Genomic DNA, 25227 nt, shown 5'->3' with positions numbered 1-25227 from the left:
CATCCTTGGTGTTAAAGGCTGTCTTCCCACTCGTCGCCTGCACGAAAGCGCACCAGATTATAGGCTCCCCTTAAGTCCAGTTTGGAGAAGATTTTGGCTCCCTGGATTTGAGAGAACAATTCTGTGATGAGAGGAAGAGGATACCGATTGGGAACAGTTATTTTATTTAGACCTCTGTAATCAACACAAAGTCTCAGTCCCCCATCCATCTTCGGGACAAAGAAGCATCCTGTTCCTGCGGGAGAAGTAGAGGGACGGATGAAACCCTTAGCTAGGTTTTCCTGGATGTATTCTTGCAAGGCAAGATTCTCTGGCTCAGACAGTGGAAAGACTCTCCCTCGAGGAGGTGTAGTGTCAGACAAGAGGTCAATGGGACAATCATAACTGCGATGAGGAGGTAAAGTGTCAGCAATCCCTTTAGAAAACACATCCCGAAAGTCCTTATAACAAAGTGGAATCTGTTCCATTCCCACTTGACAGGTAGCAAGTCGAACAGGGTGCTGGATGCTGTTTTTTTTACACTGATTGGACCAAGCCAGAATATTTCCTGTTCGCCAGTCAATTATAGGATTGTGCTTCTGAAGCCAGGGAAGGCCTAGGATCAAAGGAGTGGATGGAGAGTCAATGACAAGACATGAATTCTTCTCCCAATGCAAAGCCCCCAATTGTAACTGGAAAGGGTTGGTGGATTGGAGCACTAGATCTTGTGAGAGAGGCCGATTATCCACAGAAATCAGGCGGACTGGGCAATCTAGAGCATGAGTTTCCAGGGACAAAGAGGTAATCAGAGTCTTATCAATAAAATTCTCAGTGGCTCCAGAATCTACCAAGGCCAGCAGTTCAGGAGCCCCTGTCCCAAAGTGAATGACAGCGGGTAAAAGAATACGATTGTCCCCCTGGGGATATGAGAGCAGGCCTAAGGTAACCTCCCCGCAATTACCTAGGTCCTGGAGTTTCCCGAACGTGTAGGGCACGAACGGAGCATATGACCCTTGAGGTCACAATATAAGCAGAATCCCATGTTACGCCGGCGCCTGTGTTCCTGGCCAGATAACCGGGTGGAGCCTAACTGCATAGGTTCTTCCTCAGATTTGGCATTGGAGGTGGAATAGTCAGGTGGCAAGGGAGGTGTATAGTTTGCCACAGCTGTAGTTTGTTCTCGTCTCCTCTCTCGCTAGCGGCGGTCAATTCTAATGGCTAGACTCATAGCCTTCTCCAGTGAGGCTGGGTAAGAGAAGTTGACCAGAGCATCCTTAATTGCATCTGAAAGGCCCATTCAAAACTGGCTGCGGAGATCTGCATCATTCCAGCCAGATTCCGGGGCCCACCTGCAAAACTCTGAGCAATACATTTCAGCTGTGGTAGTTCCTTGCTTTAAGGTACGCAGGGTTGATTCTGCAGTAGCAGCATGATCTGGATCATCATATAGCAACCTCAGGGCTTCAAAGAAGGCATCTACTGTTAGCAAGGCTGGATGGCTTGGTTCGAGGTTAAAGGCCCAAGCCTGGGGGTCACCCTGTAGTAGAGAGATAATGATTTGAACCCTCTGAGTTTGTGGGCCAGACGAGGATGGCCTTAACTTGAAATATAATTTGCAGCTGTTTTTAAAGTTGCAAAACCCTTTACGGTCAACAGAAAACCAGTCAGGCAAAGGAATTTTTGGTTCAGATGAAGTTTTTGTAGCGGTGGTAGTAGGAGATTGCACCTTGGTGAGCTCTGTGGCCATTTCCTGAACTTGATGGGATAAGCGGCAAAGTTCCTGTGCAAACATCTGAGCCTGCTCAGGATCCATGATAGGTTTCCCTTATTATGTGAAGCTCGTGTTAATGTCAGGCTAGGAGCATATAACAGGTAACAGTTCAGGTGTTCTGATTATGCAAAGAGTTCAAAGGACAAGAGCACATACCATGAGCAGGTCTGAGCAGAGCAGGTCAGCTGGGACTTGTAGTTCACTGCTGTAGATGAAGATAGATGTTTGCTGGAGCTTGTAGTTCACTGCTGCAGATGAAGGTACTACAGTGGAATCAGGCAAAGCGTAGTCTAGGCAAGCTGGGTCATACACATGAAGATCAGAGTCCAAACAGTACCGAATCAGAAGCAAGCAAACAGGGTCAAACTAGCCGGGTCATACACAAAATACACAGAGAAGATATCAGCTGGATCAAACACAAGGTAAACTCTAACACGAGCACTGACTGAATGCTGATAAAGGTGTTTTAAAAGTGAGCTGGCCAATCACTGTTGTTTCCCAGGCAAAGGTTGTGTCAGGTGAGTTGTGCTGGGTCTTAAAGGGATCCTAGTACTGTCTACACGGGAATGCTGTAGATCAGACAGCAATGTTTCTGTGTGTCAGCCTGGTTTAAATAGCCCGCCTGGCGGCAGGGGCCGTGTGCGCGGGCTCCCGTGCTTGCACATGCATGCTCGCGCATTGGCACTCGCAATCGCACACCAGCTAGACCGGATCTTCTGTTACTGGCATTATCTTACTGACATTGCCCCCCAAGGGATACAAAAAATACTTCGCTATAAATAAATTGAAACAAAAACAAAAAGAAGCTGCGACTAGAAAGTGCTATACTTCACCAAACAAATGTATAAATAGAGCAAAAAGTCGCGCTAATCACTGAGTATTAAAAAATGAAACCCAAAAATTAAATGTGAATATCAAACAACCCATATCATAAATTGATAATAATACATATAAATGTCCAAAAACTGAAATGAGGTGCATCTACCAACACATATCGTGGTTGTGCACCAGATGTGCAAGTGAAAATACCAATAAAAAATTTGTAGCATAAAAAATCCAAATGCCAAAAATCTGTGGAAATCAATCCATAAATGAATAAAGTTTGTATAAATAAGCATCAGAAGATCCAATAGTGAAGATAAGTCCACAGTGATGAATGGTGAGGGTCCACACCAAAGTGACAAGTGCAATATGAGAATCTCCACCACCACTGAGAAATACTGCCGCTTACCAGAAAATGTTGGTCCCTTATTACAGGGGACCACACAAGGCGAATGACTGCAACCCCAGCCCGGGATGTCACTGGCAAGCCCTGGTCTTCAGCGTGTCAGCAGAGGTGGTCAGCAGACATGATCAATATGTGCCAGTATTAAACATTTATTAGAACGATAAAAAGCATGGAATATACAATCTCACTCTGAGTCGATCAGTCCACCGCCAGGCTCCACCTCTACTAGTTTTGCCACCCCTCACATGGCCTCATCTGGAGGAGGGGGCAGCCTCTGGATGCCCAACCGGGCTAACTTATCAGGATGAGACCTTCTGAAAGATTGGATCTGACTCTTAGCATGGATGTTACCTTCAGGTTCCCATGATAATCCTCAGGTCCGTATCCCTTTCATTTAATTAAAAATTAGATTTGATTACTTCTCTTCCTACAATCCAGGATTGCTTCCACTTCGAATTCCTCATCTCCGTCTGCTATTTCAGGCTCTGGAGGATCCAAATTCCGGTCTGGAAAAGAATTGGGAACAGAGGGTTTCAATAGCGTCACATGAAAGACAGGGTGAATCCTGAGTGAGTCTGGAAGTTCCAGCTCATAGGCCACCTTGTTAATTTTCCTCTTTACGGGAAATGGATCCATGAACTTGGGGCCCATTTTTTTTGAAGGGCATGCCAACCCTAGGTTTGTCGTGGACAAGCACACTGAATTACTGGGTTCAAGCATTAATTCTCCTCATCTTCTCCTGTTAAAGACTTCTTTGTTGTGTTCCTGTCTTTGCCATGGTTTCTTGCAGTAATTTGTTATTGGAGCTGAAAAAATGTATTGTTTCAAGGACAGCTGGTACAGAGCATTCTGGGATGGAGTTAGGCAAAAATTATGGGTGGAAGCCATAGTTGGCAAAAAATGGTTTTTGTTTCGTGGGCGGAATGGGTGGAGTTGTTGTAGGCGAACTCGGCCAAAGGAAGCAGGGAGATCCAGTCATCTTGAAAAATGAGGAGAAATGAGGCAAGTATTGCTTGAGAGTCTGGTTGGTCCTCTCCGTCTGCCCGTTTGTCTGTGGATGGTAGGCAGAGGAGAATGATAGTTCAATTCCAAGAGCCTCGTATAATGCCTTCCAGAATCTGGAAGTAAATTGTACTCCCGATCCGAGACAACGTTAGCCGGCACTCTATGAAGTTTCCCTGATAAAGACTTGCGCTGTTTCAGGAGCTGAGGGCGTTCCTTTCATTGGGATAAAGTGTGCCATTTTAGACAATCGGTCCACCACCACAAAGATGGTGGTATGACCCTCTGCCAGGGGCAATTCAACAATAAAGTCTATGGATAACATCTTCCACGGTCTGTCTGGAACAGGCAATGGTTTTAGCAATCCCCAGGCCTTGGTTCTACATTTTTTGTTTCTAATGCAAGTGGTGCAGGATTCCACATATCTTTTACAATCTCCAACTACTTGAGGCCACCAAAATATGCGTTGCACAAGATCAGCAGTTTTAGTTATACCGAAGTGTCCAGCCAGTACATGGTCATGTTAGAGTTCCAGTATAGTGACCCGCAGAGTCTCGGGTACGAAGATCTCTTGCTTGTAACTCTGTTCCAGCGGGGGGGTGCTAACCTCATGGAAGCTTGTTTGATTTGTGAGAACAAATCTTCTTGTACCAAAAGAAAATTTCCTGGAGACAGGATGGTGTCCGTGGGAGAGATTTTGTCAGGGGATCTAATTGACCAGACCGTGTGGACTGCACAGAGGAGACCAGAAACACATGTAAGCGAAGAAATAATGGTGTTTATTAAACAAGTGACAAGTAAAAGGAATATAAACAGTGCAAAACCAACACAACAAACCCACTACAAACAACAATATATACAAGTAAATGGAGATACCGGAATCGCAAACAAAGCCAGGCCAAGGTCATACACAGGGAGGTCAGCAGATGGGCAAGGACGGGAAACCAGCAGGACAGGGAGAGGATGGATGATTAAGCTGCAGGGCAGGGATCCAAGGGAATCAGGAGGGACAAGAACAGGATGGGCTTGGGATAGGGATCGGATCAGAGCAGAGCAGGACAGAAACAGGTTCACGGTCAGGATACAGGCAGCATGTCAGGGCGCAGGGAGAAAGATACCAAGGCAAGCCTATGAGGGCTTGCCGGGTATTTATAAGGCTGTGGTAATTGACCTCATGTCACAGCTGAGCGCAGAGTGTGCTGTTTGCTCCACACTGCCGGAGTGCACCCGCTGGTGGACACCGGTACTACGGCCCAAGGATGCAACAGTGCCACCAACAGGAGAGACCTCTTACTATAGGTCCCAGGTGTTGGAAGACACCCGCTGGTGGACACTGGTACTGCAATCCAAGAGACCGATAGCGCCACCAACGGGTAAACCCTCTCATGACAGATTTCCTTAGATTTATGGAACATTCAAGACAAGGCGTTAGGCTTCGTATTTTTCGAGCCAGGCCAGTATGTGACTTGGAAAGAGAACCTGGAGAAAAATAATGCCCACCTAGTTTGACGTGGCCTTAATCACTTTGCAGATCTTAGGTACTCCAGATTTTTATTAACCCTTTTTCTAGAATCCCGTCAATGTACTCCTTTAATGTTCCCAGCTCCAACTCTGTTAACGGGAAGATTCTCCCAAAAGGGAATTCGGCTCCAGGAAGGAGCTCAATGGCACAGTCGTAGGCCCAGTGGGACGGAAGGGTCTCTGTTCCCTTTTTACTGAAAACGGCCATAAAGTCATGATAGGCATATTTCTGTGTCGGTGTCTAGGGACAACAGGGTAGGTGGTTCACAGGCATTTTAGGGAGACAGAACTGCTGACAGTAAGGAGAAGGGAACGTGATCTCCCCCTTGGCCCAAATGATATGTGGATTGTGGGCCTGCAGCCATGGCATGCCAAGGATGACTGGGAACAAGGGGGAGGCAATGATATCCAAGCCTAATATAAAAAGAAGAAAGTGACCAGTCGCACAAACTGAATATCAATGGCATGCTTCCATCCCAGGTTCTATCCAAGCTTAATAGTTCTTGGTGTAAACTGGCAATGGTGACAGGTAGTGGAGTGGTTTCCTGCGTAACTGGTCCAGACTTAATAGCTGATCCATCAGCCAGATGAATAGAAAGTCCCTGGGCCTTGAACAGTAAAGGAATCTGGTGTTTGGCTGCAAAGGATGAGTCCATGAAGCAGCTACAAGCTTCCGAATCAATAATGGCGGGGACTTGTAAAGTCCTTCCTGGAAGCTGCAACAAGATAGAGAGAGCAAGGTGAGAAGAGAATTTGTCCACAGCAGATGCATGATCAGAGGAAATTGACAGGCGCTTACAAAGCTTAGCAGGACAAGTTCTGATGTAATGCCCAGGTTCTTCACAATACAGGCACAGGTTATTCAACTGACGACATTGGGAAGGGGAAGGGTGGAGTACCCCCAGTTGCATGGGTTCAGATGTGTCAGGTGTGGAAGCTGGCTGTGCTAAAGTCAATCTGTTTGAATAAATTGACAAGTACATCCAAGGTCTGGGGTACCCCAACTCGGGCCAGTTCATTTTTAAAGGGTCCAACAGTCCCATACGGAACTGGTAACGGAGGGCGGCATCATTCCTGTTGGTGTCCACGATCCAACGTCTGAACTCAGGAATGTAGTCTTTTGCTGCCCTGAGTCCTTGCTGTAGGGTATGCAGTGTGGCTTCTGTGGTTGCGGAAAGCTGAGGGTCCTCGTACAACTGGGCCTTAGCATCAAAAACAGGTGGTCAGGTTAGTTAAAACTTCTTTCTGTTCCAGGAGGTGGCGATCCCAGGTTTGGGGTTCACCCTGAAGCAGGGAGACTACGAAGCCCACTTTAGTGGCTTCTAGGGAGAAGGTACGTGACTTTAGAGCGAAATATAGTTCACATGCGTTGCGGAACGCCCTGAATTTGCTACGTTCCCCGGAGAACTTTTCAGGAGTTGGAACTCTTGGTTCGGGAGGAAGCATAACTACTGCAGAAGGGGAGGCTGTACTGGCTGAAGAAGCAGAGGTATGAGGTGACCCCTGGGTGCTGGTTGAATATGAAAGTGCTAGGACCCGTTCCTCCAATTGGGTGTAGCCTTTTTGAAGGTTTTTAACAGCCTGTGTCAGGCCTGCCAGATGTTGACATAGTTCCTCCATAAGAGAGGCTCCTCGTTCGGGCTCAGACATGGCTGTCTGATTCTGTCACGTACCTAGTAATTGAGCCCGAACTGCAGAGGAAGGCCTCTCTTACACCTCTGACTCAAGTAAACAAGAGGCACAGGTGTGTAGAGTAGCACGAGTGGCTGTCAGGATCCACAGCAGGGAGGATAGTCCCGAATTCCAGAAGGCACTGTGCAGGGAGGTCAGCAGACTGGAACAACAGGCAGGTGCAGCAGACTGGAGACTGGAGCAGCAGACTGGAGACTGGAACAGACTGGAGAAGCAGGCAGGTGCAGCAAACTGGAGTAGCAGACTGGAGACTGGAACAGACTGGAACAGCAGGCAGGTGCAGCAGACTGGAGACTGGAACAGACTGGAAGGAGATTCCCACTGGACTGGGATTTAGAAGGGTCAGACAAGCCGGGTCATACACAGACAGGAGTACTGGAACAAGGCAGAGGCAGAAGCAGGGTCACTGGAACAAGCCGGGTTGTTATCAGGCAGACAGCAGAAGGAAGGAGCAACGTTAAGACAGGCCAGGGTCAGATGCAGGCAGACAGCTGGGATAGTCAGAGGCAAGCCGGGTAATACACAGGAACAGGTTCAGAAAGCAGGGTATACACGGGAATGCTGTAGATCAGACAGCAATGTTTCTGTGTGTCAGCCTTGTTTAAACAGCCCGCCTGGCACCAGGGGCCACGCACGCTCACGCATGTGCATTGGCACCCGCAAATGCGCAACAGCTAGACCGGATCTTCTGTTACTGGCAGGATCTTCCTGACAGTGCCACAGCGGAGTATGCTCAGGCATTAGGGGTAGTTGAAGCTTGTCTGTCACAACGTCCCATATGTGCCTGTAGTGGTAGAGTAGTGATGTTCTATCTCCCATCGATTCTGCACCCCTCACTCCCCCCGTGTTTGCAAGAAAGGGATCCCCTGTTGAGTGCGACCATTTAGGGCACAAAAAGGTCAAGAATCTAACCCTGTCAATTTTATCTGTGTGAAACAGCTGTGACCTTTATGCTGCTAGGTAGTACATGTTGAGATCTGGTAAAGCTGTCCCTCCCAGATCTTTGGTATTCTTCAACTTGCCCCAGGGAAGTTTATGTCTGCTCTTTCCCCATATGAACGTCTTAAGCAGGACCTCCATGGATTTGAAATGTCAAATAACCAGGTAGACCGGGGAGTGCCAGAGCAATATAAGATTTTGGGCAACAGCACCATTTTAACAAGGTTTATGCGGCCCATAACTCCTAACGGTAACCTTGACCATGACTGGATCTTGTGCTTGAGCATTGCAAATAGAGGTTGTATATTGAGCATAATGTAGTCAGCAGGTGCATGAATGATTCGTATGCCCAGATATTTGATGCCGTCTACCCTTTGGTAAAGGAAGATGGGCCTGAGTCTGTGGTTTTGGGAAGCTGTGTAAGTATTTGAGATTTATCCCAATTGATTTTGAGACCTGAGAAGGAACCAAAATGTTCTATCATAGCCAGGGCTGTGGGTAGTGCATCCTTTCGAGCCCTTGATGTATAAGAGGGTGTCATCAGCATATGTGCTAACCTTCGCGGTCAAAGATCCTACATGCAGCCCCACTACACCTGGATGAGAGTGTAGTGCTATGGATAAGGGTTCCGCTGCAAGGGCATACAACAGAGGGGACAAGGAACATCCCTGACGTGTGTCCCTGGTAAAGGGAAACTGTTCAGGGGACCACCCATTGGCTATCACTTTAGCCACTGGGTCTTTATACAATAGTTGCACCCATTTTATGAATATGGGTCCTAAACCAAACCTCTCTAAGCAGGCCCAGAGATAGTTCCACTCAACTGACTCAAATGCCTTGGCAGTGTCCAAGGCGACCACCATTCTGGAGCCCATGTTATCATGCTGAGTCTGAAGGTTGATGAACAGTCTCCTCAGGTTAAAGGATGTATTCCTGCCTGGCATAAATATCTGACTGGTCCTCATGTATTAAGGATAAAATAACTGTGTTGAGGCGGGTGACAGCAATCTTGGCCAAGATCTTGACATCCACTTGTAGCAAAGAAAAGGGGCATTATGATTCTGGTAAATGTGGGTCTTTACCTGGTTTGGAAATCAGTACAATTGAGGCCTCTCACATAGAAGCCGGTAATGAGGAGTCCTCAAAAATATACTGTAAAGCTTAAGGAGTTTAGGAACCAAAAATTCTAAGTATGCGGAATATAGTTCCAATGGGAGGCCATCAGAACCCAGCGATTTAGATCAGGGAAATTTCGCTATGGCTTCAGCTATCCCCTCTGCTGACAATGGCTTCTCTAAGTCAGCCATTTGTTGTGCCGTGAGTTGTGGGAGCTGCACCTTTTTAAGAAAAGAATCAATATTTAAGTTGTCTTCCGGGACCGTGGAAGTATATAGCGAGGCAAAGAAGTCCCTGAAAATGTCAGTAACTTTCCTAGGCTCAGACACAAGCTCACCTCCCTGGGAACTAAGTGAGATCACTACTGCTGGTCTCTCTCGCAGTGCAACAAATAAGCCAATAGTTTACCGGCCCTTTCTCCATGTTCAAATAATTTGTGTTTATGAAAGAACAATTTACATTTGCACTTTTCATATTGCAGTTGTGTGATGACCCTAGAATATAACCTATAAGTGTTCGCCCTGTCTACCAACGGGTTGACTATAAACGCTCGTTCAGCCACTACCAAGTCAGCTGTCACTTTCTCCATATCAGTCTCAGAAGCTCTTTTCAATCTATTTATACGCATGACCACAGTAAATCTAGCATGTAGCTTAAAGGCATCCCAAACAGTGTGTAGTGGAGCTGTCCCCGCATTGTCTAGGAAGTAGTGCCCCCAGTCCGTCAGAATGTAATCATCTTCAGGAAGTAATGTGAGCCAGAAGGGGTTTAACCTCCACATGGCTGTGCGGCAGGGCTAACGTGGCCCAACAGGGACTGTGGTCTGAGAATGACCCCAGAGAGAAGCATGTATACTGTAATCTGGGTAGTAGTAATGAGCAGGAGATAAGGATTAAGTCTATTCTAGACATAGAGTGATGCAAAGAGGAGAAACATGAAAAGGCTTGGGCATCGGGATGCACAGATCTCCATGTATCAACAAGGTTGAAGCCAGCAATTAGTTTTGCGAATCTGGTTGACTGGGGTGGAGTTTGTACTGGTAAGTTTGTGTGTAGTTTATCCAGGCTAGGGTTAAGGGTCATATTGAGGTCACCCAACCAGACAGCCAGAGCTGTAGGGTGCAATGCCATAAATCTAAAGACATCAGACAGAAGCGCAGAATTGAAAGGTGGAAGGAGATAAAATGCCAATATCCAACATGGTTCCCCATATATAGCTGCATGCAAAAAAACATACCTGACCAGTGGATCAACCTCAGAACCCCAGAGCTCAAAATTAGTGGACTTAGCTATAAGTACAGAAAAGCCTCTAGAATGGGTAGTATGGGCAGAATGGTATGCCCTGCCTATCCAAGAGCGTTTAAGCACCAACTGTAAATGACCTTCTATATGGGTTTCTACCAGGACTATTATGTCAGCTTGCTGTTTTTTAAGGAAGAAGAATACAGCTTACCTCTTAATTTTATTGTTAATGCCCCGGCAATTTGTCAGCCAAATTAGGCTGTACGCAGAGCACACAGCCAAATCTCCTGTCTCTAATAATAAACACATTTCGTCTAATGATATAATGCATCTTATCTAAAAACCCACTCATCCAAGTAATCAGACATGACCATCCTTAAGTTCTCAGTTCCGTCAGCATCTCTCACTCACACTAGCCAGCTTGGCCTTTTATTATCACAAAAGCTTTCACAAACAGGAAGTGATTGTTCCAGCAGCCAATCACTTCCTACATGGGAAATGACACCACAGGATATGACCATATAAGGATTTGACAACACAGGATGTGACAATACAGATACCCTTCCAACAGGGTTAGTTAAATACAGCTAAAGGATTCAATACAATACAATACAATACAATACAATACAATACAATACAATACAATACAAAAGAAGGTGGTGTCTTCACAGACAGCCAATCAGACATTTGTATTCTTTCAAAAGAACCAATCACAGACATGTATACTTTCAAATAGACTAGCAGTGACGTGTGCAAACGATCAGGTGCAGAGCCATGCTTTCTGTGAGACAAAGGAACACTAGAAAGATGGCTCTGCACAAAACCGTGTGCATACCGACTAAATGCTTTCAATGACGCGAACCATACAAAACTATGGCTCAGTGGGCCATAGTTTTTATTTAGTTATGCTATAGTTTCCATGTATGCAGACATGTTTGCTCGGAGTCATTAATGCAGTCGCCAAGAAGTGGCCAGTCTCTTGGTGAGGCATAAAACGAACATCCCTAAAAGAGCAAAAAGCTCTGCAGTGTCCACAGGAAGGTTTTCGCGGCCAATGGTCTTCTGCCAAGGTCTGTATGTGCAAATACGCTCACATGAGCACATTACAGCAAAACCGACACTGGGGGACATCTGACAACATACATTTATAAGAATTTCCACAACAAATTCCAGGTGAGGAGTTTCAAAGAGGCCATAGATCAAACAGGAAGAATTGTGAGGCTCCAGGGTTCTTGGTGTCCACGTCAAATCATATATATATATATATATATATATATATATATATATATATATATATATATATATATATATATATATATATATATATATGAATAGTGCAGAGAAAAAACTCAGCAATGACCCGTATTGTTTGCTGTACCATATATCGCTGACCTGTACTCTGCATAACAACATGTCTTTGACCAACTTAAAATATTATTATTATTATATTATTATTATATGAGATTTATATAGCGCCAACAGTTTACGCAGTGCTTTACAATGTACAATGTAAAATATAACCCCCCCCTCCTGTCCTGCACTGTCCCCAACATGTGCGGGCATCATACCCAAACTGCCAACATGTGGACAACATTGTCCAACCTGTGAAACAAACATAGAGTAACCACTGTATGCATGTGACAAAAATAAGTACCCATGAGTACAGTCCTGTGGAAAAAAAGAATATAGAGTGGAACATGCCTGTTAGTATGTTCCAGCACAGGTCACATAAAAAGTCAAGTGGGGTGAAACTTCACTGTTTAACGAAACACAATATAGGACAAAGCCCACGTGGTGGGGTGGACATCTTGCTGAGTTGCTTGTCCGCTTCTGCCGGAAAGAACTGCATGCTGGACTAGTACCATAAAAAGGGTGAGGAAAATGGTCTGACCCTGAGGTGGCTAGATGATTTCAGACTCATCTGTAATAGTGAATAGTGTGGATGCTGGCAATTGTTGGGCAACAGTGACCCCCAGTGGCGGATGTAGGTGAACACCGGAGATATTTCAGCTGAATATCCATCTGTATGGATGGAGGTGAGGTAGTAAACCTCCTAATGTCTAGTCAGTAGTAAATCAGACAGGAGATTAAATCCTTGCATTCATGGAGAATATGAGGTATAGAGAGCAATGAGTAATCCAGTAGTATTGAGGGGAATAAAATGAGTAAGGAGAGGTCACAGTACCAGGACTTTAGCATCCACAGAATGCGATTTAGTTACATGCGGTTTGGTGCGGATAGAAAAAATAGAATTGACTGCGTCCAGGAGCGATTTAGCGCAGCTATATGCACATAACTGCAGGTAATCGCAGTGTTTTGTGTCAACTGCGGATAGCAGCGTGAGAAAAAAAAAAGAACAGGAAGCACTTTATAAGCAGCAGGTATACCTGGGAAATGACACAGTAAGTTTAGAGGGATAGAGGAAAGAGGAGAAGGCAACATGGCGGCACGAGATATCTCCTATGAGGCCATTATAGCCCTGGTGCATGCCCGACTGGAGTTATGGGACTCAGAATGCCAAGGATATGCCGACCGAGTGTTGAAGAGATCAAAGTGGGAGGAAGTATACAGATATGTCACACCGGTGAGTGCAACGTTTGTTGTGTCTATGTAGCAGGGTACACATGCATCATAGCTGTTTCCCATACCAACCAAACTTTAACCACAAGCTGAAAATTTACCCTCTAAATGACCAGGCCATTTGTTGACGATACAGCACTGCGTCACTGAGAATTGTGCAATGCTACAAACCAAAATTGTTGTTCTTTTTTTTTCTACACAAATACAGTGTCTTTGGGAAAAGGTTTATGGCATTTGTAATTTTTTTTGTCTGTAGTAGTAAGGTGATCGGTACACCTGTACAAGAAGGAACTAAATGAAGAGAGATCTGCAGATAGAAGCGGAGCACCCTCAACTCGTCGTAGGCCTAACCCCCATGCAGAGGCTTTGTCATTTTTGAGGCGCACCAACGAGATGCGCTCGTAAGTATATATATATTTTAACTTTATTTTACTTTGTCGGCGGTATAGCCGCACTGTCCCATTGATTTCAGGTGTATACACCGCTCCTTCACCACTCCAAAGCTGCTGCTAGCAGGATTTTTGTTTGCGTCTTGCCAGCACACCGCTCCAGTGTGAAAGGTGTCTAAACCCTTTTTTTTAATGTTCCCTCAGCTCCAGATAGAGGGCTATTCTGTAGTGTACACATGACAGTATTCTGTAAACACTAAAATCATGGTATTTTTTTTTTTAAACTTGTAATGTTGTTATTCTTACCTAGAACTGTCTCAAGTGTTCCTGCAAGAGCAAGGCCTGCAAGTTCGTCACCAGAAAATGATGACGTTGACCCAAGTCAAGAAACCAATTCAGAGACAGTTTCATCCCAAGATTATCAACCAGTCACTCAAGAACCTGTGGTATGTATTTTCAGTATATCTGCGTGAGGCGGTCAGCAAGCGGTTGATATACAGGGATATCTTTCATAAATTACAGTTTATGCCTATATACATCCCTAAAAGAGCAAAAAGCTCTGCAGTGTCCACAGGAAGGTTTTCGCGGCCAATGGTCTTCTGCCAAGGTCTGTATGTGCAAATACGCTCACATGAGCACATTACAGCAAAACCGACACTGGGGGACATCTGACAACATACATTTATAAGAATTTCCACAACAAATTCCAGGTGAGGAGTTTCAAAGAGGCCATAGATCAAACAGGAAGAATTGTGAGGCTCCAGGGTTCTTGGTGTCCACGTCAAATCATATATATATATATATATATATATATATATATATATATATTCTTTTTTTTTTTCCAGATAATATAGCCGCTACGGAAAGCCCATATCAGTGCCCATTAGGGATAGGCCGAACACCCCCCCCATTCGGTTCACATCCAGAACATGCGAGCAGGCAAAAAATATGTTCGAACACGCGAACACCGTTAAAGTCCATGGGACACGAACATGAAAAATCAAAAGTGCTAATTTTAAGGGTTAATATGCATTTTTCATGCATATGTTTTTTCGGGAGCAATGATTTTAATAATGCTTAAAATGAAACAATAAAAGTGAAATATTCCTGGGGGGTGTCTATAGTATGCCTGTAAAGTAGCGCATGTTTCCTGTGTTTATACCAGTCCGAGAGCAAAATGACATTTCTAAAGGAAAAAAAAAGTAATTTAAAAGTACTCGCGGCTATTAATGAATTGCTGGTCCGACAATACACATAAAAGTTCATTGATAAAAACAGCATTGGAATTCCCCACAGGGGAATCCTGAACCAAAGTTAAAAAAAAATGGCGTGGGGGTCCCCCTAAATTCCATACCAGGCCCTTCAGGTCTGGTATGGATATTAAGGGGAACCCCGGCCAAAATTTTTTTAAAAAATGGCGTGGGGTCCCCCTCAAAATCTATACCAGACCCTTCAGGTCTGGTATGGATTTTAAGAGGAACCCCACGCCAAAATGAAAAAAAAAATGGCGTGGGGTCCCCCCAAAAATCCATACCAGACCCTCATCCGAGCACGCAACCTGGCAGGCCGCAGGAAAAGAGGGGGGAGGAGAGAGTGCCCCCCTCCGGAACCATACCAGGCCACATGCCCTCAACATTGGGAGGGTGCTTTGGGGTAGCCCCCCAAAACACCTTGTCCCCATGTTGATGGGGACAAGGGCCTCATCCCCACAACCCTTGCCCAGTGGTTGTGGGGGTCTGCGGATGGGGGGCTTATCGGGATCTGGAAGCCCCCTTTAACAAGGGGACCCCCAGATCCCGGCCCTCCGCTCTTCTTCCCTTCTTCTCCTCGGGCCGCTCCTCATCCATGATGGCATGATGGGAGGCTCCCGCTGTGTGACGCTTCTTGTCTTCTGACAGTTCTTAAATAATGGAGGGTGACCCCAGGGACCCCACCCCCTCTGATGCACCCCCACAAGCACCGGGACTCCCACAACCACCGGGCAAGGGTTGTGGGGATGAGGCCCTTGTCCCCATCAACAAGGTGTTTTGGGTGGCTACCCCAAAGCACCCTCCCAATGTTGAGGGCATGTGGCCTGGTACGGTTCAGGAGAGGGGGCCGCTCTCTCATCCCCCCTCTTTTCCTACGACCTGCCAGGTTGCATGCCCCTGATGATGTCATTTCTGACGAAACGGCCGTAGGATTGACACGCTCGTACCGACGGCGCATGCGAGAAGTTTCGTTTTAAAGCTGTATTGGTTCCTTGCAAGGAAAAGTGTTTTTATGGATGCCAGTGAGGCGACTTTTAATAAACAAGAGATAAAACGTTCTACACCATTGGAGTTTTCTCTTTTCTTTTAAACACGGTGAGAGCTCTCTTCCCTGATTGTACCGCTGTCTGGAAGCCTGTGGCGATCGTTTGTGGATCTACATCCATCATCCCAGCTAAAGTTCCAGCCGCTGTGGAGGGCAAACCCCAAGCTATTAGCTCTATGCCTCTGATCAGAGGCTATCCGGTAAGCCTTCAATCTTTACCAGGTGACGGGATTTCAACACGGTGACAGTCACGGATTTATTATTCATAGAAAGTCACATTTAATTGCTTTTTTGGACATTTGTTTTGACATAATTTTTGCATCTTTGGACTTTTTCTAAATGTGTGGATAAAAAACTGGGAATAGTCACGCATATATATCACTATAGTAAAGCATCCATGTTATTGTTCACGCATATATATCACTATAGTGAAGCATTCATGTTATTGTTTATTTTTATTTTTTTATTTTACCACATATGAAAGTTGTTGGTGCTTTAATAGTAATATCAATTTTTGTTGTATTTTTGCATTTATATCCAGCGCTGTGCTTTTTGTTATATCTATTTAGTAGTGCCCTTATCAAGGTATAGTGCATAGCTGCAGGATTTTCCTTCACGGGTGATATTCACCAAGTTACTGTTTGTACACCTAGCGCAAATTTTTTCTTTAGAAACAAAGAACTTGCATATAAGCCTTCAGTGAGAACTTTGGATTTTGCAGGTTCGAGCCCCATTGACTTCCACTATTCCAGCATATGTGATCTGACAGGCATTATTGCCGCAATAGCACTGCTTTCCATTTGCATTAGCGCTGACTTTCTGAGAGTTGAAGTCTTTTTGGCCTTTTTTGAGAGTGATTTTTTGTACTGCAGGATATTTTTTTGGCGCTATAGTAAATGACCCCCTTAACCTCTTGGGTTTGATCAATGGTTCCTTCTTTGTTGTACTTTCTACTTTATGTGCTTTAGTCAATGTGCATTATATATGTTGTCTATAAATGCGAACTATTAAAAATTTGTTACATTTTATACAGTCAGGTCCATAAATATTGGGACATCGACACAATTCTAATCCTTTTGGCTCTATACACCACCACAATGGATTTGAAATAAAATGAACAAGATGTGCTTTAACTGCAGACTTTCAGCTTTAATTTGAGGGTATTTACATACAAATCAGGTGAACGGTGTAGGAAGTACAACAGTTTGTATATGTGCCTCCCACTTTTTAAGGGACCAAAAGTAATGGGACAGATTAACAATCATCCATCAAACTTTCACTTTTTAATACTTGGTTGCAAATCCTTTGCAGTCAATTACAGCCTGAAGTCTGAAATGCATAGACATCACCAGATGCTGGGTTTCATCCCTGGTGATGCTCTGCCAGGACTCTACTGCAACTGTCTTCAGTACCTGCTTGTTCTTGGGGCATTTTCCCTTCAGTTTTGTCTTCAGCAAGTGAAATGCATGCTCAATCAGATTCAGGTCAGGTGATTGACGGCCATTGCATAACATTCCATTTCCACTGTGAAGCGCCGCCCAATGAGTTCTGAAGCATTTTGCTGAATATGAGCACATAATATTGCCCGAAACACTTCAGAATTCATCCTGCAGCTTTTGTCAGCAGTCACATCATCAATAAATACAAGAGAACCAGTTCCATTGGCAGCCATACATGCCCACGCCATGACACTACCACCAAAATGCTTCACTGATGAGGTGATATGCTTTGGATCATGAGCAGTTCCTTTCCTTCTCCATACTCTTCTCTTCCCATCACTCTTCTCTTCCCATCACTCTGGTACAAGTTGATCTTGGTGTTTTTGAGGCTCACCAATGGTTTACATCTTGTGTGCTCTTGATCTGGCCAACTGTTGTGAAGGGTGTTTTCTTCACCAGGGAAAGAATTCTTCAGTCATCCACCACAGCTGTTTTCCATGGTCTTCCAGGTCTTTTGGTGTTGCTGAGCTCACCGGTGCGTTCTTTCTTTTTAAGGATGTTCCAAACAGTTGATTTGGCCACACCTAATGTTTTTGCTATCTCTCTGATAGGTTTGTTTTGTTTTTTCAGCCTAATGATGGCTTGCTTCGCTGATAGTGACAGCTCTTTGGATCTCATTTTGAGAGTTGACAGCAACAGATTCCAAATGCAAATAGCACACTTGAAATGAACTCTGGACCTTTTATCTGCTCCTTGTAAATTGGATAATGAGGGAATAACACACACCTGTCCATGGAACAGCTGAGCAGCCAATTGTCCCATTACCTTTTTTTTTCCGACCATAAGACGCATTTTTTTCCCCCAGAAATATAGAGGAAAATGTCCCTGCATCTTATGGTGCGAATATACGACAGGCACCGCCCCCTGCTGCTGCTGGCACTGTCCCTGCCACCACCACCAGAAGAGAGGCAAGAGAGCGGGGACAGACTTCCAAACTCCAGAGGGCGCTGGGGTTTGGAGACAGAAAACAGGCCACTATGGGCCTGATGGAGGAGGGAGAAGTGCCAGCTGTCCCTCGGGGAGCCCAGCACCATAGAGGCAGAGAGAAGGCAGGGCCAGGGACTCTAACAGGAGCAGCAGGAGGAAGAAGCAAAGGCAGGAGTCGGCTCAGAGGAACGATGGCCGGGGAGGAGGAGGAGGGCAGACCGAGGACAGGAGGAATAGGCGGGCCGCTGGGATAACATAATGGTCACTCTGCATTTCTATGGCATGAATGTAAGAATGGGGGGAGGTGCTGCGCTAATCCATTACCAAGATGGTGATCAGTATAAGTATAAATATATCATTCTAAAGGAGAGGACACAATATTAAAAAGATCCCAAAACTGGGTTAAAAAACTACTGAGATGAACAATTAATGCTGTGGCTGAATAAATATATAAAAGATGAATAAAATATATTGTGCAAACATGTAGGCAGCTGCTCACATGATCACTAGGTGATAAATAGTGAGGATGAGCAACCTAGAAACATCCGAAAAAATTATATCGACGTAGAAAAGTGCAAAATTCCTATACAATAAGTGGAGAAAACATTGACCACTGACAAGATAACAAAATAGATATAAGTATATAATAACCAATGTGACATAATAAATAAATAAAGTGCAGCATGCAAGCACCTAATAAATTGTCACCAAGACAGTGTGGCGCATATAGCACTCCAATCACTCTGTGCTGAATACAATGTGCAAAGCTCTGCAATAAATAGAAACTGCAAAGTGAAGTGCAGAAAAATATATAGGATGTGGCAGTAAATAGGTTCAACAATAAATGTGACTTATAAATAAGAAAATTCAAAAAATATGTGCAAATAGCAATGTGCAAAACTCTATAGTATATAGAGACCAGGTGTAGCAAATAAATATGTAAAACTATAAATCAGAAAATGCAAAAGAGTTCATATGTGCAAATCGCAAAATGGTGATGAATGGGTCAAGATGACAGTGTTTCTTCTTAGAGTGAATAAAAGTTCCACAGTGCAGTGCTTGAATAAAGAAAAGTAGTGACTCCTCTTCGTGTACAAGTCACACAATAATAAGCAGTGGCCTCTTACCTTACGGTAATGAGGTAATAGCATATGATGTATGCGAGTGGAGGCTACCTCTCCTTGTAGTCCTGAGCCACGGTGTAATCCCTACAGGGATTGGTCCCTCGGTAGGTGTGGAGGAGGTAAGACAAAAGAGGGTACCAATAGTGTGATATTTTTTAAACACTAGTAACCTTTATTTGAAAAAACAGCATCGAGGTACTCGCATAAATGATAAAGCAAACGGCATTGAATTCCGTTGAGCGGCAAGCTCGTAAGTCCACGTCAGAGCAGAGTGCCTATCCTGTCCCTACACGTGACGTCACACACACACACGTGACTTCATCAGGGGATCAGTGTATAGAGCCAAAAAGATTAAAATTGTGTCGATGTCCCAATATTTATGGACCTGACTGTATGTGCCTGCAAAGTCCATTTCTTTCTATTTTTCGATTTATCTTTACTAGGATGTGGCACTTTTTATCTAGGGTGTTCTGATTGCCACGGTGGCAATCCATTAGTATTGGTTGCCTCCATTAGTACAGACCCCCCACCATTAGTATAGACCCCCCAGGACAGACCCCCCTCCATTAGTACAGACCTCCCAGGACAGACCCCCCCATTAGTACAGACCCCCCCAGGATAGACCCCCTCTATTAGTACAGACCCCCCAGAACAGACCTCCCCCCATCTATTAGACTTTAGGTCATGACACGGGAAGAAGTTGACTAGCTGATCTCATTAGCACACACCCTGCATCATCTACCTTCAGCTGGTCATCTCCTTCCTGTATCATGACCTAAAGTCTGACCAGGAAGTAAGGCAGAAGTAATCGAGCAGTGTTTTTAAACAGCTATGAAGAGAGATAAGTGTATGTAGAATAAACGGAAAGCTGTTTTATTTTTGCAAAATAAGTACTTTAATGCTTTATTGGTACTAGGGGACCTGGAATTTAGAAAAAAAAAGTGAACAAAGGTGAACTTATCCTTTAAGGAGTAGGTTGTAAAACAGGAAGATTCCTCTAGTTTTTGTAGAAGCGGAGGAAAAGAATTTCCAAGTTGATAAATCAGTGGAAACCACAGGAATAGTTTGCTTACACAAATATTTTGCTATATGAATATTAGCTTTGGAAAACCCATATTTCATTCTCAGAACAGACATTTCTTTTACCAATGTGCCATTGGAAAGGTTATCTACCCACCTCACTCGAAGGTCTACCCAGTTCCCAAGTTTCAAATAAGGGAGGAGAATTTCTAATGTGTCCATAGGGATGCGTATATTGAGCCTTTGGGTGGCTAGTGACGTATTCCGAATTAGTGTTCTTCAAGCCAACAGGGAGGTACGTGTGTTTAAAGGTAGTATATTTAAGTCTATTGGTTTTCAGACATCCGCTATGAGCAGTAAGAGTAGATTGGAAGTCCCCACTAGATACTGCTTGACTTCTACCCATAATACCTCAGATTAAGGATTAAGCCAGTATTTTAATTGGGTGGCTCATTTGCATTGCCAGATGTATCATTTGAGGAACGCTGATAGGGAACGTATAATTCTGGGCTTGTGTTGGATTGGTAATGTTTGAAAGACATAGACTATTTTAGGAAGGATCATCATTTTAAAAGGGGACAAGCATTGGAAATCCGTATGGATTTTCTCAATAAGGGGTTTAAAATTGGCTTCCAATAGTGTTGCTGTGGAGGATTTTAAAACTATGCCCAGATATGGGGTGCTGTGTTTGGCCCAGGAGTAAGGCAGTTGATTCGTTCAAATTCTGGTGAATATATTTGTGTACTCCTAGGTCCCAAATCAGAGATGACCCTATTATAGGATAGGGTACTAAAATGGGTTAGAACCCGATGAACGGCAAGGAACCCAGAGATAAGAGGGTTGGAATGGATGGCCTCTGCCAATGGCCTTATCATTAAAGGATAAGTTTACCTTTGGAACATGTTACATGTTCCCAGTCCTGCAACCGCCATCCACTGCTCCTCCCTCCCTGTGGTAGCAGTATAGGGAGAAGTTCCATGTACTAGCTGCCACTATTTGAAAACAGCCGTGGTATACCATACCATGAACTACTATAGTTCTCAATAAACTACCATTGCATCGTGGAGTACTGTGGTAGGTAATTGAGTCTTCCTGCCAGGAAGTATTGAATTATCCATATGGGATGTATGGGTAAGCTGATACACTGACAGTGTGCAAGAGACCTGCATGGTATCAGTGATTTGCTGCTTTCCATGCTCCTGCAACAAAAAATAATAAATGCACATTTTTTTACCTGCAAAAAAATGTACATTTATAATTTTTTTATAAAAAGTCAACTCACCCTTTAAGAAAAAAATCAACGGAAAAATCAGATAACCCTGTCTTGTACCATTTGAGATCCCAAATGTCTTGGATAGAAGGCTGGAGGTGTAGACCTGTGCAGATGGTTCCAGATAGAGTGCTAGGATTGGCAGAAAGAATTGATCCCTTAAAACAAAATTTCTCCAGAACCATTCACATGTGTCGCCAGTGGACTCTATCAAATGTCTTCTCTGCATTTATAGAGAGAAGCAGAGAAGGTGTTCGTGTTGTCTCCACGGATATTGATGATACGTCTGGTAGCATCTGCTGCTTGTCTGTTTTTGTGAATCACAATTAATCTGGTTTTACTAAAGTGGGGATAACCTCAATCCAATGGTTCGCCAGCAACTTAGCATAGATTTTCACATCCAAATTTAACAGGGATAAGGGTCAGAAGTTTACCGGTACCTTAAGCTCTTTACCCGTTTTAGGAAGTGTGACCACAAATGCTTTCAGCATCTCTTTGGGGAACAACTTATCAGACACTGCATCTTGGAACAAAGTTACCAAATGTGGTGAAAGAGTTTGTTTAAAAATTTGTAGTATTTATTAGTGAACTCGTCTGGTTCAGATGATTTACCAGAGGAAAGAGAATCTATAACCTTTTTAATTTTGAGGGCTGTAAATGGAGAGTTAAGCATCTCCAATTGTGTGCTTGATAGAGTTAGGAGATGTAGTCGTGCCAAAAAGGACTAGATGAAAGTTCCTGAGGGTTGAGGTGTAGAGGCATCCTCTTTCAGGTTATATAGGGATAATAATCCATAAAGGCATTCGATATGGCTTGAGGATTTAAAAGTTTGCGTTTGTTTAACAGGATGGAAAAGATGTGGAATTTGAGCTTTAGCCATTAGCTAAAAATTTGGCTGTAGGATGCCTTGTTTTGATGAGCGTAAAAGCTCAATCTAAGATTTAAGAAGTCTATTGTGTTTAAAATATTTTTTTAATTTAATATTTTAAATATATTTTGACTTTTTAAAATATTTTCTCACTATTTATTTATATACTTGCATCAGAGTAGTTCAGCGTCACCATGGTAACAGGGCATTACTCTGGGGGGGGGGGGGGGTAATTAGGGATTTTTTTACACTCTGATTGCTGTTACAATGACAGCCATTGTAACAGCAATGTTTTGAACTGTTATGAATGGGTTACATTCATGACAGATGTCATTACTAATCTGTGATTGGCTACAGCTAATCACATTGTACAGGGTGTACATGTGATCGCATAGCGATCACATGATCCCTGGGCCACTCAAAATGGCCCGGTACAGTGAGCTGCAGTGCCTTCCTGGGTCTGTACAGGCAAAATTTATGCCTGTATGTGCCACCCGCCCACAATAAATGTACTGTGGGCGGTCGGAAAGAGGATGATATTGGATTATATTTTAACCATGCAAGATAGTGGTGTGGGTTATTATACCACAAAAGGAACAAATTTGTTACATATTAAACAGTTCCAAAATTCTACCTCTAGAGATGTTATATTAAAAATATTTGCTTCCAAAAGATGTCTCGACATATGTTTTCTTGCCAAAAATGAAAATAAAAATCAAAGTAATGAAGAAATATTTCTTTCCCATTGTTGCTGGCTAATAAATAACACCTACTGTATACTACAGCGCTTGTCTGCATTTGTCTAGGTTTAAAATATTGTTAAAAATTAGTATAATATGTCATGTTCAGAAGTGAAGCGAGAAATTACAAATGTTCAGCAGTATAAGTATGAGATGTTTTAAAATTAACCAAAATGTTTGATTTAGGTTTAATTTCTGTTGTGAATAAATAGTCAGTGCCTGCAGAGTAGAGCCAATTGTGGATTTATAATCTTAAAAGAACATTCAGCTTAGAGAAAGGGTGGAAGCTCAGTGCTGGCTGTTTCCACCCACACAGGAATGGTCATAAATTGTGATTCAGACTGGGGTGGAGCTACAGTCGGCTTTACATAAAAAAGAGGAGCTTTTACACTGCAATTGGGACACCTATCAGTGCTGTAAACACTTGGTCCCATGGGAAATAAATCAAAGTTTTAAAAATTATGTGAGTCCTTCTTTAGCTCTTAGACCAAAATGAACTCTCAGCGAAGAAATTATGTCAAAAAATCATAAATCTATGATACATTCCAATAGAGTACTAAATAATTGTTTAAAACATCTCTTATTCTACTATTTGTGCTCACATATCATTACATTCCTCAGCCATATAGTATATAGTCATATACTGACCTAGATCCAGCAGTGTTTGTGTTGTCTCTTCTTTCCTGAATTCTTTTCCTGGAAAAAATAATGTTAAATATTAGCACACATGTAACTTTCAGAAAATAAACTACATTTACAAGTAGCAATCTACAAATAAAGCTAATACAAATGTAATAAATCTCGAATGTTCATATACTGTAAAATGTAGTTCCTAAAATGAAAATGAGAAAATGTTAAAAAAACATTGTGAGAAATCTTCTTGAAATATTAAACTACTATTAAACTTCTTTAGAAAATAAATTAGGTCAGATAATAATGAACCTATAATACAATCAATTACAATTGTAAATAATCATTCAAAACATCTCCTATTCTGCTATTTTAGTTCATATATTGTTACATTCCTCAGCCAGCCATATACTGACCTAGATCCGGTAGGGTTTGTGTTATCTCTTCCTTCCTGAATTCTTTTCCTGGTGGGAAATATTGTTCAATATTAGCACACATGTAACTTTTAGAAAATAAACTACATGTAAAAGCAATAATCTATGACAAAGACATATAATACATCTTAAATGTTAACCCCCTTCACACAGATAGTATGCAAAAATGCCTCACTGGGCATGGGAGCCTAATGATTGGGACCCAGAACTCCCCGTTCCGGGTCACCTGTATGCTGTGATGACCTCTGACTGTCTTCACAGCTGTTTAAAAGCATTGCTTGATTACTTCTGCCTTACTTCCTGGTCAGACTTTAGGTCATGACACAGGAAGAAGTTGACTAGCTGATCTCATTAGCAAACACCCTGCATCATGTACCTTCAGTTGGTCATCTCCTTCCTGTGTCATGACCTAAAATCTGACCAGGAAGTAAGACAGAAGTAATTGAGCATTGTTTTTAAACAGCTATGAAGAGAGTTAGGTAAGTGTGTGTAGAATAAACGGAAAGTTGTTTTATTATTGCAAAATAAGTACATTAATGCTTTATTGGTACTAGGGGAGCTGGAATTTAGAAAAAAAAAAAGGTGAACAAAGGTGAACTTATCCTTTAAGGAGTGGGTTGGTTTTCACAAACACCATCTTCTGTTTGAGTAGGTTGTAAAACAGGGAGATTCCTCCCTTTTTGCAGAAGCAGAGGAAAAGAATGTCCAAGTTGATAAATCAGTGGAAACCATAGGAATAGGTTGCTTACACAAATATTTTGCTATATGAATATTAGCTTTGGAAAACCCATATTTCGTTCTCAGAACAGACATTTCTTTTACCAATGTGCCATTGAAAAGGTCATCTACCCACCTCACTCCAAGGTCTACCCAGTTCCCAAATTTTGAATAAGGAAGGAGAAGTTCTAATGTGTCTATAGGGATGCGTATATTGAGCCTTTGGGTGGCTAGTGACATATTCC

At 43.2% G+C, this 25227-nt stretch overlaps 1 protein-coding gene across 47 annotated transcripts in view; it reads right to left on the bottom strand.

The window, feature by feature from the left end:
- The window catches only part of LOC141148329 (interferon-induced very large GTPase 1-like), a 420233-nt gene that overhangs the window by 24645 nt on the left and 370361 nt on the right, over nt 1–25227 (bottom strand). For 44 of the 47 annotated variants that reach the window (XM_073635660.1, XM_073635662.1, XM_073635664.1 and 41 more), the window contains 2 exons: nt 24248–24295; nt 23850–23897 (listed from right to left, as the gene is read on the bottom strand). In XM_073635660.1, coding sequence (XP_073491761.1) covers nt 23850–23897; nt 24248–24295 — 96 coding nt within the window. The remainder of the gene's footprint in view (nt 1–23849; nt 23898–24247; nt 24296–25227) is intronic. The other 3 variants (XM_073635670.1, XM_073635681.1, XM_073635691.1) reach the window with 1 other exon arrangement.

Source organism: Aquarana catesbeiana, linkage group LG06 (assembly GCF_042186555.1).
Source record: "Aquarana catesbeiana isolate 2022-GZ linkage group LG06, ASM4218655v1, whole genome shotgun sequence".
Lineage (NCBI taxonomy): Eukaryota > Metazoa > Chordata > Amphibia > Anura > Ranidae > Aquarana > Aquarana catesbeiana.
The sequence above is the reverse complement of the archived record's forward strand: the minus strand, read 5'-3'. Positions and strand labels throughout refer to the sequence as shown.